General features: G+C 57.8%; 2 protein-coding genes across 2 annotated transcripts in view; one reads left to right on the top strand and one right to left on the bottom strand.

The window, feature by feature from the left end:
- The window catches only part of LMOD1 (leiomodin 1), a 39111-nt gene extending 31251 nt beyond the window's left edge, over positions 1-7860 (top strand). The window contains exons 2-3 of the mRNA XM_026480662.4: positions 4861-6324; positions 7113-7860. Coding sequence (XP_026336447.2) covers positions 4861-6324; positions 7113-7139 — 1491 coding nt within the window. The 3' untranslated portion in view covers positions 7140-7860. The remainder of the gene's footprint in view (positions 1-4860; positions 6325-7112) is intronic.
- A 4795-nt stretch (positions 7861-12655) lies between these two features.
- Positions 12656-16014, bottom strand: SHISA4 (shisa family member 4). The gene is made up of 5 exons (XM_026480664.4): positions 15770-16014; positions 15300-15471; positions 14370-14503; positions 13402-13569; positions 12656-13178 (listed from the first exon to the last, which is right to left on the bottom strand). Exons 1-5 carry the CDS (start codon positions 15840-15842, stop codon positions 13132-13134), a joined length of 594 nt encoding a protein of 197 aa, XP_026336449.1. The 5' UTR covers positions 15843-16014; the 3' UTR covers positions 12656-13131.
- Positions 16015-18248: the final 2234 nt, after the last annotated feature.

Below are 18248 nucleotides of genomic sequence, written 5' to 3'. Positions count from 1 at the left end.
TCTGGAGGGAACCTTAGCTTTTTAGGGGCAATATCAGTGGTTTGGGGATCTGAAGCCCTATGCATACCGTACAGAATTGTCAAATGACTATGTGTGCATCTGAAACTAACGTAACATCGTGTGTCAATCATACTTCAATTTCAAAAAGAAAAGAAAAGAAAGATCAGGGGAGCCTGGCTGCCTCAGTCGGTAGAGCGTGTGACTCTAGACCTCGGGGTCATGAGTTCATGCTCCAACATTGGGCATAGAGCCTACTTAAAAAAAAAAAAAAAAGAAAAGAAAAGAAAACCTGAAGCTCTCTGTTTCTTGAGCTGGCTTAAGCCCCTGGGGAGGACTCCTGCCCCACAGACCACCAAGGGAAACAGGCCTTGCCATCCCTCCCCCGGACTGCCTGCTCCAGGAATGATGCTTCTCCCACATGGCAGGTGGCCCTCCTGAAACTTCTGGTCAGAACAATCTAGACTCTTTCTTCTTGGTGGAAAACAATAAAAGAGTTGGCATTCCATGCAGAATGAGGCAGGAGGCTGCAGGGAGGGAAGCTTCTTGGTCCCCACAAGCCCCAGGCTCTGCTTCCTGCCCTGCCATTGGCTGCGTAAGGGACCTGTGGCACCTGCTCCAGCCTGCAGCCAGCTCTCCCTGCAGATGGATGACCCTGGCAGCTGTGGTGCCTGATACCAGGTCTCCAGGTGGCTGGAGTGAGTGGGGCCAGGGCCCCAGAGCCCTGCAGGGCCAGCTTCATGGGAGAAGCAGGGAAACATGATCTTGTGCTCTGAGGCACGCTGAGGGCTGGTGGGGAGCACTGGTGCAGGACCAAGAGGGAGACACGGTGAGGGGCTGGAGCACTGGGGGGACTAGGAGAGGCCACAGATTTCCCTGACGCTCTCCTATGAAATATAACCTGATCCACGAGAAACAAGAGGCAGGCTGTAGTCCAGAGTCAAGCTAAAAATGCCTGCTTCTAGTCAGCTCAGCCCCTAAGGCCTCTGTGCCCTCAGGACTTCAGCTCAGGCCTGGGAGACAGTCTACTGAGAGCAGAGTTGCAGACCCCAGGGTCCCTGCCCCGAGCCTGGAGCTTGAGCCTCCAGGCAAAAGGTCTGAGGGCTGTCTGTGTCACCAGGATGCCCCGGGGGACCATCTGAATTGACCTCACCTCAGACCTGCTTTGGGGGTGGAGCAAACGTGCCTGGATTCATGGCAGTGGGATCCCATGTGAGGGGTGCAGTCACTGCCAGCCACCCCTGCCCTCCTGGGCCCTGCCCCCTCGTAAGCAAGGGGCTGGAGCGAACTCGACAGACCCAGACCTTCCGTGTCCTGTCTGAGACGTTTTCCCCTGGGCGCATCTCGTCTTGCACCGGCCTCAGGCAGGATCACTTCGCAGGCCAGGCGTCACAGGAAGGAAAGAGAGGGCCTGGCGGTGGTCTCCACGAGCTAATCGGCACAGCGGGCGGAGGGCAGCACGCACAGGGGGGTCTGGCCTTCCCTCAGCAAGTTCGCATTTTCTGGGGACTTCCAGACAGACAATTCTTTTCCTCTCCCCCTTTGGCAAGGAAGGTGTTAAAATGTTCTCTCCTCTGGTCAATCGGACAAGACTTCTAGAGGAAGTAGCATCTGAAGGCTCCACACGAGGGAAGAGATGCTGCGTCGAACCGTCGAAGGCATGTAACTGGGATCCTGACCCAAGTGGCAGACAGAGCAATGCCGTGAGGCCACAGGCCTGGAGCAGATGGGGGAAGGGAGCGGCTTCTCACCTCTGAGTCTGATCGCTAGATCCCTGCAAGGTCTCACAGGTCGTTATAGGTTTTCAGAGGTCATCCTCTCCATTCCCCTGCCTCTATGAAGGATCGCCAAACCTCCCCGTGGCCTTCCCCTAACCCGAAGCTTTTCCCAAAGGGAAAAACAATTATTGGTGCTCAGATCTCTCATCTAGAAGCCTGGGGACCTTTGCTCTATGGAAGTTCTTTGTTATATCTAACCTGAACCCCTCTTGCTATAACGGATGAACGGTGGAGGGAGGCCTAGAGACAGGAAGACAAGCAAAAGGAACCTCTGGAGGTCTCCAGGATGCACGACCAGTTCTAGAAGCAAAAGAAGTTGGCTTGGACTCCCTTTCAGATAAGCAAGAAGGAGGCAGCTCTGCTATGTGCCGAGGAGCTCGCTCACCAGAAATCTCAGCCCTGGGAGGACGCTGGGCTCCTTCTCCTTTTAAGGCAACGTCTGAGCTCTCAGGGCTGCACGAGCTGCAACAAGCCCCAGCCCCACTCATTCCTGGCTATTTGGAGGAAACCCATGATTAATCAACTCCCCCCTCCCCCACTCCGCCTGTTTTTCATTAGGTTCTTTTTAAGGGGCTGGAACACCTCCAGAAGAACAGACACATGACAGGTCCAAGCCAACTAGGCCCCCGGTGTGGGGACAGAACCCTAAGAGGGAGTGGGGCGTAGTCCTGGATGAAGACCAAGGGGGTAGGTCAGACTCTAGGGTGTCAGGGCAGAGAGAGGGTTAAAATGTTGGAAAAGGAGTCCTGACGGGAGAGCAGGGGAAAGTTCTGAATGGGAGCCCCGGTCAGAAAGCGGGATGGGTTTGACTGGGAGAGGAGGCAGCTGCTGAGCAAGGTTCTGGGGCAGCGGGGCGGTCAGGCGCACCTGGAGGGCTGCTGGGGGGTGGAGAGGAGGGCCTCGGCCCCTAACAGGCAAGGTTCGAGAAGGTTACACTGACTTGGCAGCTGCTGGTGAGACAGACCGGAAACCCGTTTTTCCCGAACTTGCTGGTTATCATCTCTCTGGCTTCCCAGGTTCGCTCTGAGTGAGGCCTGTGGGGCGGCATGGGAATCAAGCAGAGGGCTGCTGGGCCCAGCACGGCGGTGCGTGCTGAGCAATCCCAAGGGCGCGCATTTGGAAGGGGAGGGCAGGAGTTCCTGCCTTGGGGGCCTGACCTCTGGAGCTTGGGCTGGGCTAGCTGGAGAGGCTGTGGCACCCAGCTCTCACCTCCATGCTCCCGACGCGCCTGGAATTTAAAACCACTCTGAGCTGGGGTGGGCTGGAATTTCCTGGCTGAGCTGTGGGCAGATGTTAGGAGTGTCCTAATGGGGCTGACCCATTGGATCTCCTCATTTCCCTCTGTTTGCATACTCAAGTTTCCTCTTCCTTTCAAATCAAGGAACAGTAAAGTCACCATCACTGAAAGGGTGATCTGAAGGGTCAAATCCAGTTCTCGGGGAGCCAGAGAAAGTGTGAGAGGGCGTCCTTCAGCCCGTGCTCCACCACCAAAGCCCCAGGGAGCCCCCCCCGCCCTCCTGCAACCACCCCCATGAGGCAGGAGGAGAGAAGGGGCACATTCCTCGGCCCTGCCTCACCAGGCCCTGCGCGTCTTGGCTGCCCGTCGCGGTTCTAGCACAGGGGCCAAGGACTTCTGCTGCTAAATAAACCCTAGGGCTGGTCCCCAATGGCATGTGTTTGAGGGGCAGGTACAAACTGTTTCCATAGGACCAACCAGCTCTCCATTCCTTCCGGAGTGTTGCTTTTCCTTCCTCCTCCCCCTCCTCCCACACACCAGCCAGGCACTCTTGAAAGAAAGAAAACCTTTCTAATAATCAGGCCATAGTCTCTTCCTCTTAAAAAAAAAAAAAAAAAAAAAAACCAAAAAAACCCTTTAGGAAGGACATTCCTTGAGGTCCCAGCTGCTCCAGAGTATGTAACATATTTGGACAGTTTAATATCTAACCTTAGGCAATCCTGATGCTTCTTTGGTTCTTCTGAAGGGGGGTGGGAGGCAAGTACTCTCAAAATAAGGTTCAGACTTTCTGCAGCTTCGTGGAGGAAGATACAGGGCCCCACGGAAGTACAGGATGGCCCACGTTGCACGTAAAATTCCAGCCTTTAACGCATCTCAGCCAACTCCCTTCCAGGCCTCCCCGGACAGTTTCTCTGCGTCTGTGTGGTCCACGCGGAGTCCCAGAATCCTAGATCCGGAATCTGGCAGAGTCCTCCTGAGATCAGCTCACTCAGTGGTCTCCAGGGCTCCTTCCAGAGAGGTGCTGGTCCTTAGCAAAGTTTTTACTAAAAAAATAAGGACAATACCGTGGGCTCTTCAAAAAGCTACACATACCTGACATAAAGGTATGGCCTTTATTCTGTTAACATCTATCTTAATTCTTTATCGTGAGCTCCTTCCTATTTCAACGAGAGAATGATGGTAGATCAGATTTATAAATAACTTTAATTGGTAAAATAAAATGTTAGCAGCCCTATGTTGGTCCCTCCAACTTTTTTTCCCTTTGACCTATCTCCCCTTTGGAAGCAGGGCCAGTGCTAGGGTGAGGCACGTGAGGCACTCGCCTAGCCCAGAACGTGCAAGGAGGCACCCAAGAGCTCAGTGATCAAGACAACTGATATTTTTAAAAATTGAATTTAATGCAAAAAAAAAGAAAGAAAAAGAAAAAGAAAAAAAAAAGAAAATCCATGGCAACCAAAATTTCAAAATTTTAAATTAAGACAGGAACAGTATTAGTGATTTTTCCTTTTGTGTCGGGTTCCACCATGGCTCAGACCGCTCGGGCATTCCTGCTCAATCACCCATGACAGAAAAGGGCAGCTCTGGATCTGAGAACCCCCTGGGGGAGGACCTGCCACAACGTCCTCAGGTATTCATGCTGGCCCCTCACGACCCTGAGGTTTTCTTGAGTCTGCCGTCAGCCTGTTCTCTGCAGCTTGAATCCAGACCCTCTTAGGGTGTTCTCAATGGACATTGCCCTTTGGAGGCTCCAGGGCAGTTATGTAAATCCTCCCCACACTTGTCCCCATACTCACTCCTGTCCCTCTGTAGCCAGCTCTTCATGTTTATTTTTCTTTTCTGAATTCTTAGGAAAGCAAGCAAGTGGAGACCAAGACAGATGCCAAGAACGGAGAGGAAAGGGGCAGAGATGCCAGCAAAAAACCTCTGGGCCCCAGACGAGACTCAGACCTGGGGAAGGAGCCAAAGAGGGGTGGTTTAAAGAAAAGCTTCTCAAGAGACAAAGATGAAGCTGACGGCAAAAGCGGAGAGAAGCCCAAGGAGGAGAAGATGATCAGGGGCATTGACAAGGGCCGGGTCAGGGCTGCTGTGGACAAGAAGGAGGCGGGGAAGGAGGGGAAAGGAGAGGAGAAGACAGCAGCCCCAAGGAAGGAGGACGAGAAGAAAGGCAGTGACAGGAGTGCAGGGCCGAGCAGAGACAAGGACAAGAAGAGAGAGGAGAAGGAGACAAGCAAGAGAGAGGATGACGGGAAGGGAAAAGGGGAGAGTAGGAGCGCAGATGCCAAGAAAGAGGATGAGCGGATGAAAAGAGGAAGTGGGAAGACGGACACCAAAAGGGAGGAGGAGAAAGTGAAAAAAGATGAGGCTGTAAGTGAAAAGGAACCCAAAGAAGAGAGCAAGACCCAAGCGCAGGAGAAACCAGCCGCGGCTTGCCCCACCAAGCCCTCCGAAGGGCCTGCCAAGGCGGAGGAGGAAGCGGCTCCCAGCATATTTGATGAGCCTCTGGAGAGAGTGAAGAACAATGACCCTGAGATGACCGAGGTGAACGTCAACAACTCAGACTGTATCACAAATGAGATCTTGGTCCGGTTCACCGAGGCTCTGGAGTTCAACACGGTGGTCAAGGTGTTCGCCCTGGCCAACACGCGCGCTGACGACCACGTGGCCTTCGCCATCGCCATCATGCTCAAGGCCAACAAGACCATCACCAGCCTGAACCTGGACTCGAACCACATCACGGGCAAAGGCATCCTGGCCATCTTCCGGGCCCTCCTGCAGAACAACACGCTGACGGAGCTCCGCTTCCACAACCAGCGGCACATCTGCGGCGGCAAGACCGAGATGGAGATCGCCAAGCTGCTCAAAGAGAACACCACCCTGCTCAAGCTCGGCTACCATTTCGAGCTGGCCGGGCCCCGGATGACGGTCACCAACCTGCTCAGCCGCAACATGGACAAGCAGCGACAGAAGCGGCTCCAGGAGCAGCGGCAGGCCCAGGAGGCCGGCGGCGACAAGAAGGATCTGCTGGAGGTGCCCAAGCCCGGGGCCCTGGCCAAGGGCTCCCCCAAAGCCTCCCCCCAGCCATCTCCAAAGGCCTCGCCCAAGAACTCGCCCAAGAAAGGGGGCGCTCCGGCCGCCCCGCCTCCACCTCCGCCTCCCTTGGCGCCGCCCCTGATCATGGAGAACCTGAAGAACTCCCTGTCACCAGCCACGCAGAGGAAGATGGGGGACAAAGTCCTCCCCGTCCAGGAGAAGAACTCCCGCGACCAGCTACTGGCCGCCATTCGCTCCAGCAACCTCAAGCAGCTCAAGAAGGTAAGTGTGGCGGCCCGGGCCGCAGGGCTGCAGGAGAAGGGCCGCCTGGCGGGGCGACGTGGGCAGAGCGGCCTGCGGCAGGCTGCAGCTCGTGGACAGGCCGCAGCGCCCGGACGGCGCCTCCGGCCACCTCGGCCGCCCCTGCCTCCCTTCGAGGGGCCTCTCGCCTTCCTGCGAGGAGCTTCCTTTAGCCTCTCCCGCCCTGCCTCTCGCTTCGCCGCCCAGCAGCGAAACGGGCGTCTCCCAGAAATGGAGACGCAGTCTCTACCTAGTAGCCCTGGCCCCGCCATTAAGGCTTCTCTCCCCCACTCCCAAAGCGAAAACGAGCTCCCCTTTATGAATTCCCTCTCAGGACCAGCCAAGTCCTACTGATCCGTGTATCCCAAAGGTCTTTGGGAGTTCAGCCCTCAGAAGAGTCTCCCCTGTGTCTAATCAGTGCCCCAGACACGTGAGCCGTCCCTAGAGACCCTGCGTCTCAGGCGACAGAGACCACCGTCAGCTGCCCATCGGACTGCATGGTGGCAGCTAACCCTCGCCCCACAACATCGTCTGGGGCTAGACACCATCAGATAAAGGACAACCTCAATTGTAATGTTAGTGGTCATTTGATGACATCCAGTCTTTACAGACAAGGAAAAAGGTTTCATCCGTGTCAATGCCTCATGTACTCATTCCACAGAGAGCTATGGAGGAGGGTCTGGTTTCCAGAAGTGAGGGAGGCCAGGTGAATTCCAGAGGCTCCTTTGCTGAGCTCCTCTCTCTAAACGGTCTCTGCTTTGCCCTTACAGGTGGAGGTGCCCAAACTGCTTCAGTAGGACCAGACTGCCAGGGGGCACTGTCTGCCAATGCCAAGACTGCCCCGGCCTCGCCTCCCAGGGCTGCACAGACCCCGCCCACCCCACTCCTGGCTGACCTGCTGTGGATGTCCCTACGCCATGGGAGAGCATGAGGCCTGGCCACACGCAAGGAAGGATGCCTTATCTCTTCTCACTTTTCCTTTTCTTGTCTCCAAAAATGTCCTTTATACCTGGAGCTGAGGTTTCCAGACAAGAAGAGTCCTTTTAGCGTGTCACTGAGAAGATGGCATGCCTGGGGCCCAAGTAGCTGGCAAGTTGCAAAAGGCCTGCGATCCAGGAAAGATGTCCCATCAGGACCACATAACCAGCCCAGCCCCACTGCCCTCCAGGGCCAGGATTCAGGCCTCTGAGGAGCCCTTGGGGCAAAGCTGCTGGGCCCATGGCCCTCTGTGTGGGACAATGGCAGAAGATTGAGAAGGGCATGAGGGCCCAAGGGCAGAAGGAGGAGGGGCTGAGGATACCCTCAAACCCCTCCTGGGCTAATTAGAGGACATGGCAGGGGCAGCTGGCCTGGTGGGGAGTGGGCTCCAGCTGGGAGGAGAGGGACAGACGGCAGCTGGTCCTGAAGGTTTGATGCCAAAGCAGACATTTCCCTCACACCCACCTGCTGTTGTATAAATGGCTGTGTATCTGTTTTTCCATAAGATTTTGATAATATATACAAGCCTTTAGTTGTGAATGACTGTGCCCCACCTCTGTACTGTACTGATGGTCCTGATGCTCACCCTGGGCCCCATGGAAGACTCTAGAAGCTCAGGTTCCCTGCCATGCCATCCCAAGTTGACCACATAACAAGTTCAGATTTGCAGAAAGTCTGGTGCAAGGGAAAGCCTCAGGCCTGGGTAGAGGGCTCGTCACTGACCGGGCTGACCAGGCCAAGGAAACTAGGCCTTAGCCAGGGTTTGCTCCTGACCATTCCTGCTGCCTGGAGTCATTAGCCAGAGCCGCTTTCGGGGGTGATGGGGTAGAGTGGAGCACAGGGCCCGGGGATGGCTATATTAGGCATGTTCAGGGGATGCTCGTTCCATGACTCTTCCTCACCGTGGGCTTGGGGCCAGCTCCTCACAGCAGTCACCAGCCCAGGAAGGCAGCCATCTCGGAGCGGGCAGAGAAGGGAATGACCATTTGGGGAGCAGCCCCCACACCAGGGTACCCAGCGTGCCCAGGGACGGTGTCACCTCCCGCTCCAGCTGTAGGCCGCTCTCCCGACCCAGCAGTGGCCCCCTGCCCTCCATCAGGTGCACGTCAAAAGTGTCTTCCTGACTGGATGGACTTAAAGGCACCGGTACCCTTGGCACTGTGGAATGGCCACCCTGGGTCTGGGTCACAGGCAGTTTTCTCTGTCTTGGGGTTTTATCTCAACAGCAGGGAGCACAGCAGTTTCACCATCTTTGGGGTGAAGGAGGAAGGAGGATTGCTGTGCTAGGTCTGACCAAATACAGAGGCAGGCTAGTTGTGGGAGCAAAAAGCTTGGATCTCAGGGAACACTCTGTGCCCCTTCCCCTCTACCCATTTGCCTGTCCACCCCAACAACTGAAACAAGGGCTGGGCCCCGGAGGGGGCGGGCAGACACCCACTGCCTTGTGGACTTCAAAGGGTGTTAGCTGGAGCCGAGTGCAGCTAGCCTTTCCATTTACCCTGTGTCTGTGGTTGCCAGGCCTTAGCCAGATGCTGCCGGTTGCTACAGGTGCTCTTTCAACACTGGAGGTTTCCATTTTGCAGGAAAAGTTCAGCCCAGAGAGGTTAACCTGCAGGTCCATGATCACACAGCTAATAAACAGAGAGCTCAGATAGATCTCCCGCCCTTAGAACTACTTCTGAAGAGAGGTTCCCCCCCCCTTACTGAAATGAGACTGATGATGGTGCCTCCGGAAAACACTGAAAGCCTAGCCAAACCCAAACGGCGGATCTCCAAATCTTAAGGTTCCAATAGCCAGACTAAACACGCACATGCGCGCACGCGGACACACACACACACACACACACACACACACACACACACACACACACTTTATACTGTCCTCTTGATGGACACACACACACACACACACACACACACACACACACACACTTTATACTGTCCTCTTGAGGGGTGAAATGCCGGGACTGATGAGGTCATCCTTCCTCGGGTGCCTTAGAACCCGATGCGGGAGCGCAGCGCCACCTGCGGGCAGGCCGCATCCCGGGTTCTCTCGCGGCGCCACAGGAGCGCGGGAGCTGCTCTGGGGGGCCAGGGACGGTGGGCAGATGGGACGCAGCGCCCGGTCTGGGGGGCACCTTTCCGCCGCAAAGGGAGGGGCAGGGGGAGGGCGAGGCATCGATCGGCCGCGTGTGCTCACGGATCCGCCGAATGCGGGAAACCGGCCACACGCGGGGGACCGCGTTTCTGCGGAGTCGTGCACCCATCGCCGCCCACTGCCCCATCCGCCTCAGCAGGCACTCGTCTGCCCGGTTTCCCTTCCTGAAACCCAGGGTGCAAGAGCCGGAAAGGATCTATCGTCGTCCCGCACCCGCCTTTTACAGGGAAGAAAATGAGAGTCAAAGGCAGCAAATGACTTGAACAAGTTGATGCATACATATTCAAACCACGTCTCTTGCCGCCGGCTGCATCATACCGACTTGGGCCAAGGGGTCCACCCCCAACCCCGCCCCGGCAGGCACTCCGCGCCTCCATACCCCGGCTGGGGGGCCACATCCCGGGGTCTCCCGTTCCCCCAACGGAGAGCGTCTTCGCATCCGGCTGCCCAGCCGCGGTGCCCGCCGCCACCCACTGTTGCACCGGCTTCCCACCTCCGGGGCCTGTCCCTGCAGGGCTTGGGGGACCCTGGGCTAGTAGGACTGAGGCCCTGGCGCTGGCCGTGGGCAGGATGGCGGGCGCCTACTCGCCCCACTTCGGATGGCAGGAGCTCAACAAAGACCAGTGGGCGAGGGGCTCAGTGGCAGGTGCTGTGAGTTGGGACTATGGCCACCCACGTGGCCCTTCTTTAAGAAGCCTAAGATCTGGACGCGGGTCATCCACTAGGTATGGCTTCTGGACCACCAAGATCACCAAGCCTGTTGTGCCATGTGCGGCCATGCAGCACCCCACCCCTCTGAAGGCTGGTGGCAAGCCTGGGGCCCAGCTAGCACGTATGCCACCTGTGGTGTGGGGGCCAGGCTGTGGCCTGGGAGTCTGGGCCTGGTGAACGCCCCACTGCCACGCCTCTGCCCCGCGCTCCACCTGCTCTGCATGGCCAGTGCACCTTCTCCAGGCCCCTAACTCCTCTTCCTTTATCCCACCTACCGTCCCTCACTCCTTGCCTGAAGTGTCCACTGTCCCAGCTGCCTCTGTTCTATTCCTCTCCCCCCACAATGCTCCCCTTCCTTTCTTGGGGCCCTCATTGTATTCCCATTCTCCTCTGCTCCAGCTCTCTCCCTGCGTCTGAACCCCTGCCTTCCCCCTCTGAGCTCAGCCTCCCCCCGCCCGCCTGAGTAGGGACCCCAGAAAGAGGTGTGCTTGCTTTTGTGTGGAGTTCTCCTCTCCCCCTGTGCCTCCCAGACCTCCCCCTTAGGGTCCTCCGTGTGCCCTTGCAGCTCAGCAGGACCCCACTTACACCACTGCAGTGTAAATCCTCTAGGCTCTCGCTCCTCCCGCCCTGCATCTCCCTCCCCTTGTAGGGTGCCTGCCTGGTTGTCGGGGGTGCTAGCCGATGAACAAGAATATGGGGAGGGGCAGCTACAGTTCTGTGCTCCTGCTGGCCCTCTTCCCCTGGTGGGAAGCAGAGGAGATGGGGCCATAGACAGAGAGCTTTGGGAGAGATTCGGGGGGATTGCCCTATTTACAGAGCTAGAGGATGTGAGGCCTCTCTGCTCAGGGCATGTGAAAACCCCACTGTGTCATAGTTCTCCCCTCTTCCTTAGAATTCTCAGTGCTTTGCAGAGTTAATTGACTGGAAATGTTGGGGAGGGGAGACTCCACCTTGTGGGAGACAGCTATGACTGGGAGAAACCTGCCTTCCACCCCAGTCAACAATGCAATTTTTAATTGGCCCCAGATTGTGGATTTAAGGATAATTAATTCAGCCGGGCATGGCGATGCATTCATTCATTTACACCTCTTTCCTTAGGGAAACTCAGAAACCTTACCCTGCCAATCTCCTCCACCTCTCAGCTTCAGGAGAGAGACAGGGAGAGAGGCTTACTGGGTTCCAAACCTTGAGATGAGCTGGTGACCCTCTCCCTTAAAGTGTGACTGAAGGCTGAATTTGCAGACGGGAAGCCAGGACACTCTGTGACCCCAGCTCCTACCTCTTGTCCCCCACCCTCAGAAAGAAGGTGAATTTGCAGCTGTGACCCCAGCTCTGTTCCCCTCCCCGCCCCCAGCAATTAGCTTTCCCTCTCAGTCTGGTCAGGTCCAGGGGCAGACTCTTGGGCACCCTGAAAATTTCAGTAGGAAGAGAGGAAGCTGTGAATCCATGGACGGAGGCTCTGCCCATTGTTGTCACTGGTTCTGCCTCTAGTTGTTTTTGACCCTGGCCTAGGAGCTCCCCACCTCCAGCCTGTGTGTCGAGAGCCTCCCTGACATTATATGGGTGCCAGAGGGCATGGTTAGCAGAGTGGCCACATGCAGAACCCAGCTGGAAGAGCTGGAAGACAAGGCTGCAGGGCTGGAGGACCTTCGGTGAGGGAAGGAGGGGCTTAGCATATGGGTGTTGGGAAAGGAGAACGTTGGTTGGTGGTGGTGTTGCCAAGCCTGGTTGGCACTTTTCCCACTTCAATTAAAAACTATAAAACTTCTTTCCCTAGATCTGTCCCCAGACACGTCCTGAGAGCACAAGGACCCAGGTCCTCAGGGAACAGGGCAAGGGATGAGGGTAGAGCTTGGTGCAGAGGCATCTTCAAGGGTGGGGGTGTCTGCCTGGCTCAGTGGGGGCCTAATGTCCTAGGGTTCCCTCATGATCCAAGGCAGCTGACAGGAACACGTTGCACCGACCTCTTGGGTGGCCCACTCTCTCCACTTGGCTCCTAGAACCTCTCTGATCAGGAAGGACGGACAGGGGTCACCATTTCATGTATGTATTTCACCCTCATGAGAGCCCTGAGGCATTATCTCCGTGGGATAGCTGAGAAAACTGGGTTCAGAGACACCAAGGTCAGCCAGTGTCGGGACGCACACTGAAGCTAAGTGTCCCTGAAAAGGGGAAGGTGCCTTCGTGCAAGGTGCAGTGCCTTCTATGTCACAGGGGCCTGACCCCTAGTGGGGAATCTCTGTAATGCAAACGAGCACCCTCTTCCCGGCTGTGGCAAAATCCACTCACTGGCTTTGGGAACCAGCTCACACGGCCCTCGGCCTCGGGCGGGGATGCTTGCAGAGGCAGGTGAGGGTGGCGCTGGGCTCCGGCCCTGGCGCCCGCCTTCCCTGCTTGGAGGATGTGGCACTGGCGGCACTCAGGGCCCAGCTGAAGGCAGAGCTCCTGGAAGGTGTGGATGGGCCCAATGAGGCAACCGACATGAGTTACAGCTTTACAGCTTTAATCCAGGAGGTTGGAGCCCTGGCCAGTGGGGCTCCAGGCCAGGAACAGGGCTTCTGCCCACTGCTGATGGAGCCCACTCCCTGCCCCGCCCCAGCCCACAGTGAGCAAACAGGGCGGGCCCCAGCGTTCCTGGCTGGGATCTTGGAAGTAGAGGGACTCTGAGAAAGCAGGGGCTTTGACCCAGGCTTCCAGGTCCTTCTCTTGCCCAGGTAAAAATAGTCCACTGATCCCAAGCCCTCCCCGCCCACCCCTCATTCACGGCCAAGTTCCAGCTCAGCTCCTGGTCTACTTCCCTGGGGCTCCATCACCAGTAGGACTCAGGGCTTGGCCTGGTCTGGGGCCTGGTGAGTAGAGGACCCCTGCCCACCCCCAGGGCCAGATGCAGATGCAGGAGGGGGGGGCATCACTGAAGGGGCAGCAGAGACACAGCTGGTTCCTCAGGCTCCTGGGTAGGAAGGCTGTGGTGGCATATAGGGGGGAGGAGCTGAAAGCCAAGGAGACAGGATGAAGGTCAGGGGCGGCATAGAGGATGGGACGTGACCCCCAATTCCAGAGGCGTGAAGGATCCATGGGGAAGAGGTAGCCTGGATGTTTCCAGCTGAGGTAGAAGTCTGGGAGAGGGACTCAGGGCGAGAAAGGGGCAGGGGAGGTCCGAGCACAGAGGTAGGGGGCGGGCAGGAGCAAGAGGCTCCAGACCGCTGACTTACCTGCAGGGTTGTAGATAGGGGGCCCAGCCGGGTAGAGTGGGTACTGGGGAGCAGGACCACTAGGAGGGTACATGTAGCCAGGCTGTGGGGGTGCGGGGCCAGCTTTGGGGTCCTGGGGGTATGGGTACACTGGCTGCACTGGGATGCCTGTCATTGGAATCTCCTGGCCTAGGTGGGGGACAAGGGTCAGCATTCAGAACCCCACCTCCATGGCAAAGCCTCCTCCTCCTGCCCCGGAAACCAAGGAAAGCAGCCCTAGGCCCTGCTGTCTGCTCTGGCGGGCTCCAGGCTGGCCACCTGCTGCCTTTGCCTCCCAGACATGGCTTGGCAGAGTTGCGCGGGGAGCTGTGCACGTGGTCCGTCAGTCTGTGTTTAGCAGGTTTGCTCCCCTCAGCAGCTTTCAGAGGCCTCACGAGCCAGAGAACACAGCCTGGGGAATGTCCCACTTAGGCAAGGACAGGGCAGCTTCAGGGTCTGGTATCTGGTAATCTAGCAGAGCTACCGCTCAGGGGGTCCCCCCTCAGCCTTTTCCTCCCAGCCCGACCCCCCGTGCAGTGTCACCGTTCCCACGCTCATCAGGGTTCGGCGTATATGCGGTCGCATGGGCAACACTGAGGCGCACATTGCAGTGCACACCAGAGTACATGCAGTCAGGGCTCACCACTATGGACCCCACCCCGTGTCCTTTCCATGAGTCACGTGCACGCCTGTGCCCACTGCACACACACACCACTGTTGACAGGCATCCTGCCAAGCACATGTGAATACTCACGTGCACGCATGTCCGCGTACATGCGGTCTGCTGTTCACGTATAGCCCTGGCACGTTCTTATTTCTGGGGTCACGGGCTGGCGGTGCGTGTGCACAGAAGCACACGCTACTGCAGTTCCCACGCCCTTGAACCCTCTGGCGCCCACCGTGGGGTTCGGCCCGGCCCATCTGATGCACCTTACCCGGGACGCACGTACCTTCGAACGGGCTCTGCAGATGCTGGCGCCGGCGGTACAGGTAGCAGCAGGAACAGAGGAAGCAGCAGATGGTGGTGGCCACCACAGCCACAAAGAGGATCACGGCCGAGGCGATGCCTGCTATGGTCTTGGGACTTTAGACAAAGAACAGGTCCCCTCACCTTCCAACACTCATAGGAGGCACTCCTCATTATGGTGACCATAAAACTGTGCTCCAACTCCTGGCCAGCAGGGGGCCGCAGCCAGCTGAGATTTGGGGTTCCTTGAGGGGCTCTGCCCAGTCCCTGTGGAGGAGATCTTAGAGGACCTCCACTTCCCAGAAGACCATGCTGCCTGGCTGGCTAGTGTGAGGCATGCTGGGATTTGTAGTGTGCTCCCCACTTCATCGCTTCTACAGCTACAACCTAATTGGTTAGACTTTGAGCATGTTAGCACTGAAAGCACCTTAAAAATAATCCAGAGCCCTTTTCTTCCAACCCCCCAATCACGCAGTCTCCTTACACCTTTTATATATTCACAGTCCCCTTCAAAAAGAAGTTTGATACCACTAATTTTGTCAACCCCCTCATTTTATGAAGAGGAAATAATGACCCATGAGAGGGTGAGTCTTCCCCAGCATGACAAGGCCAAGGAGAAGTGGACCTGGGAATCAAACCCAAGTCTCCTGCCTTCTTGCCAGAGCTCCTTTCACAAAGCTGCACCCTGTACCCACCATCCACCAAGCGCAAGACGGTTAATACGCCTTTCCTGGACCTTCCGGGCCCCAGCACGGACACACAGTTTTGTCACCAAGCTGAGTCCCAGGTCTGGGCTAAGGCTGTAGAGGTGGACATGGAGAGGGGCAGGAGGGAGACAGGCAGGAGGGGAGGAGGACCGGGCAGGCCTCCTGAGAGGAGGATGGAGGGGGGTTGGGTGGAGGCGGGAGCCCACCTGAAGGCCAGGCAGTGTTTCTGCTGCCTCTCGGTGATGAGCAAGGTCAGGTCTCTGCAGCAGTACCGCTGGTAGCAGGTCCCGCAGCAGAAGGTGAAGAACTCGCAGTTAAAGCCTGGATGCCAGGAGCCATTCCGGTCCAGGTACCACAGGCAGTCCTCGCCGGCCAGCGCTGCGGGCAGGTGGGGTGGGGGGGCCCATGGCCACCAGGCCAGCTTTCCGTCCGCCCTTAGCCCCGCTCCCCGAGGCTCCCAGCCGCCGGCTCCCGGGACGCGGGAGCTGCCCCTCGTCGCCACCCTGAGGGGCTTCGCCCCTGAACCCCCGCGGCCTCCCTCCGGGGCTGACCCCGCGCCCCGGGTCAGCTTCCCATGGCCCAGCCTCCCGGCTGGGTCCCCACCCGCTCCCTGCGGACCGGCAGCAGCCAGGGGAGCCCCGCGCCCACCCCGCCGCCTCGCTGCCCACCCCCTTACCCAGGGGAGCCCCCAGCACCAGGAGGGCGGCCGCGGCGAGGGGCGCGGCCCCGCAGAGCCCCGGGGGCCGCATGGCGGGGCTTGGGCGCGGCCGGGCCCGGCAGCCTGGAGCAGGGAGCTCAGGACGAAGCCGGCCGGCGGGAGCTGCTGCGGGGCCCAGCCCGCCGCCAGGCTCGGTTTCCTCTCCCGCCTCCTGCGAGGGCGGGACTAAGGCCCGGGCCGCGGTAACCCTGCCCCCCCACGCTCCGCGCCCGGCCCAGGGGGCCACCCACCGGCGACGCCCACCCAGCCCGGGCTCCGGAGCTGGGCACCCCTCACCCAGCCCGGTACTGCCCTGCGCCCCCGCCCCCGGCTCCACGGTGGCTCCTCCCGCCCGAGCCACCGTGGCCACAGCGGGCCGCCGGACTCCGCGGCCAGGGAGGCCTGGCGGTGCCCTGGGCCCGCCCCCACCCCCTGCCTGGGCCCAATCAGTATCCCGGAACCCAGAAGCCCCGATCCTGGTGCCATCTCCGGGTGCCCAGGCACATGGGCCAACCCTAGAGGGGCAGGGCCGGACCTTCCCCTGTGCAGGACCTCCTCTGCCCCAGTGTCCAGCCCAGGACGTCTTGCAGGGAGTGGGGGGGAGGGGAGGAGGGAGAAGAGGGAAAAGAGGCTGAGAGCACCCCGCCCCCACTCCCAGAACACAGACACGCATTGAGAGGCAGCTCAGAGCCGCTTTGTCCCCCCGCGGTGCCCACAGGCCTGGACTCTGCCAGCTGCACTGGCTCCCTGAGATGGCCCCTTCCCCCTCTGAGTGGACAGCGCTGGCATGCACCAGTCTGTGGCCTCATCAGTCGGGATGACAGGCTGGGGCCACCTGGAGCCCATCCAGCTAGACACCCTTCAAAAACCCCTTTCTTCACAAAGCAATCCTGCAGAAATACCGCATTGGCTAGGGAAGCATAGGGAGGGCCAGAGTTAATTACAGTGGAGGCTGTTTTTTGGTGGGTGGGGGTGGGGGGGGGAGCCAATTAATCCCCTTACAAATTTATACGATCAGTGATTGTGCCCCCTGCTACCTGGTCTATCTTGACCAGGAACTGCCTCACTCCAGGGACAAAATCGAAAGCCTGCCTCAAGCTGTGGCCCTGGTGCAGTCCTTCTCAAAGCACTTTGACATGCACCTCACTGGAGCTCCATTAGCTCCGCGAAGTTGACAGGGGTTCTCATCAATCCTGTTTTACAGATGGAGAAACTAGGACTCAAGGAAATTGTAGGACTTGCCAGAGGTAATACAGCCCCTAAATGGCAGAGGCAACAACAGCAACACCCAAGTCTTCTAAATCCAGGTGGATCCCCTTCCCAACAGCAGAGGGCGTGGTCAGTGAGTCTCTGTGGTGTTCCGAGGGAACCAGGGCAGGGCAGGGAAGGTCCAGCAGAATCTAAAGTTAGGGAAGGGCGGCCAGAAGAGGAGAGGAGCTGCCCTGTCTCAGCCCCTGTGGGCACTAGCACACCCAACCCTAGAGCAGGAGTAAGGGGAGGATTTGCTCCGGCCCCAGGAAGTCGCTGGTAGTCTGATGGGGGCAAGCGATTCTATGTACCCGTGCAGGACCCAGTCACAAATGCAGCAGCAGAGGGACAAAGAGAGACATCTCTCACTTCACCACCCTCTAGACAGTGTGCCCCTTGCCATCCATGTCTTCTTTCCTAGCGCACAAGCTCTGTGAGTGCAGGACCATGTAGCCATTGTGTTCACTGCTGTCACCCAGCCCTTGAAGTAGGTAATTACTGTAGGTTCAATGACGTTCAGAGGAAGGGTTGTCCCTCTTCCTGTCCAAGGCTGATCCTCCCACGTGTGCTCTAGACCCCATCTGATCTCTCCATGTTATCTCTTCTCTTCAGTGTCCTTAGTTTATCCTGTCTTATCAGCTCCTTTCCCCAGAGCAAAACCGAAATCTCAAGTCTTTCCTAGTAAAACAAAACAAAACAAGACCAAACAAAGCCAAGCCACATGCTTCCTGAAACTCATTCTTTTCTAGCTACTTTCCTGCTTTTTTCCTTTTTTCTCCAACTGGTCCTCCTCAAATCTCGCCCTGGGTTGAGGCTTCCAGCTGGCCATGACAATGAGTTCTCACGACACTATCAGTGATTTTCTTTCTTTTTTTTTTTTTAAAAGATTTTATTTATTTATTTGACAGAGACAGCCAGCGAGAGAGGGAATACAAGCAGGGGGAGTGGGAGAGGAAGAAGCAGGCTCCCAGAGGAGGAGCCTGATGTGGGGCTCGATCCCATAACGCCGGGATCACACCCTGAGCCGAAGGCAGACGCTTAACGACTGAGCCACCCAGGCGCCCCTATCAGTGATTTTCTAACTGTAAAATTCTAGGGAAACTTTTCAGTCCATGGGATAGGAGTGTTGAGACTGGGTCAGAGGGTGGAGAAGGGCTGGGGGCAGGCCAGAGGGAGAACTGGCAGGGTTGGGAGAGCCTGGAGATGAAGG

The sequence above is a fragment of the Ursus arctos genome, unplaced genomic scaffold (assembly GCF_023065955.2).
Source record: "Ursus arctos isolate Adak ecotype North America unplaced genomic scaffold, UrsArc2.0 scaffold_2, whole genome shotgun sequence".
In the NCBI taxonomy this organism is placed as follows: Eukaryota; Metazoa; Chordata; class Mammalia; order Carnivora; family Ursidae; genus Ursus; species Ursus arctos.
This window is presented reverse-complemented; position numbering and strand designations above follow the sequence as displayed.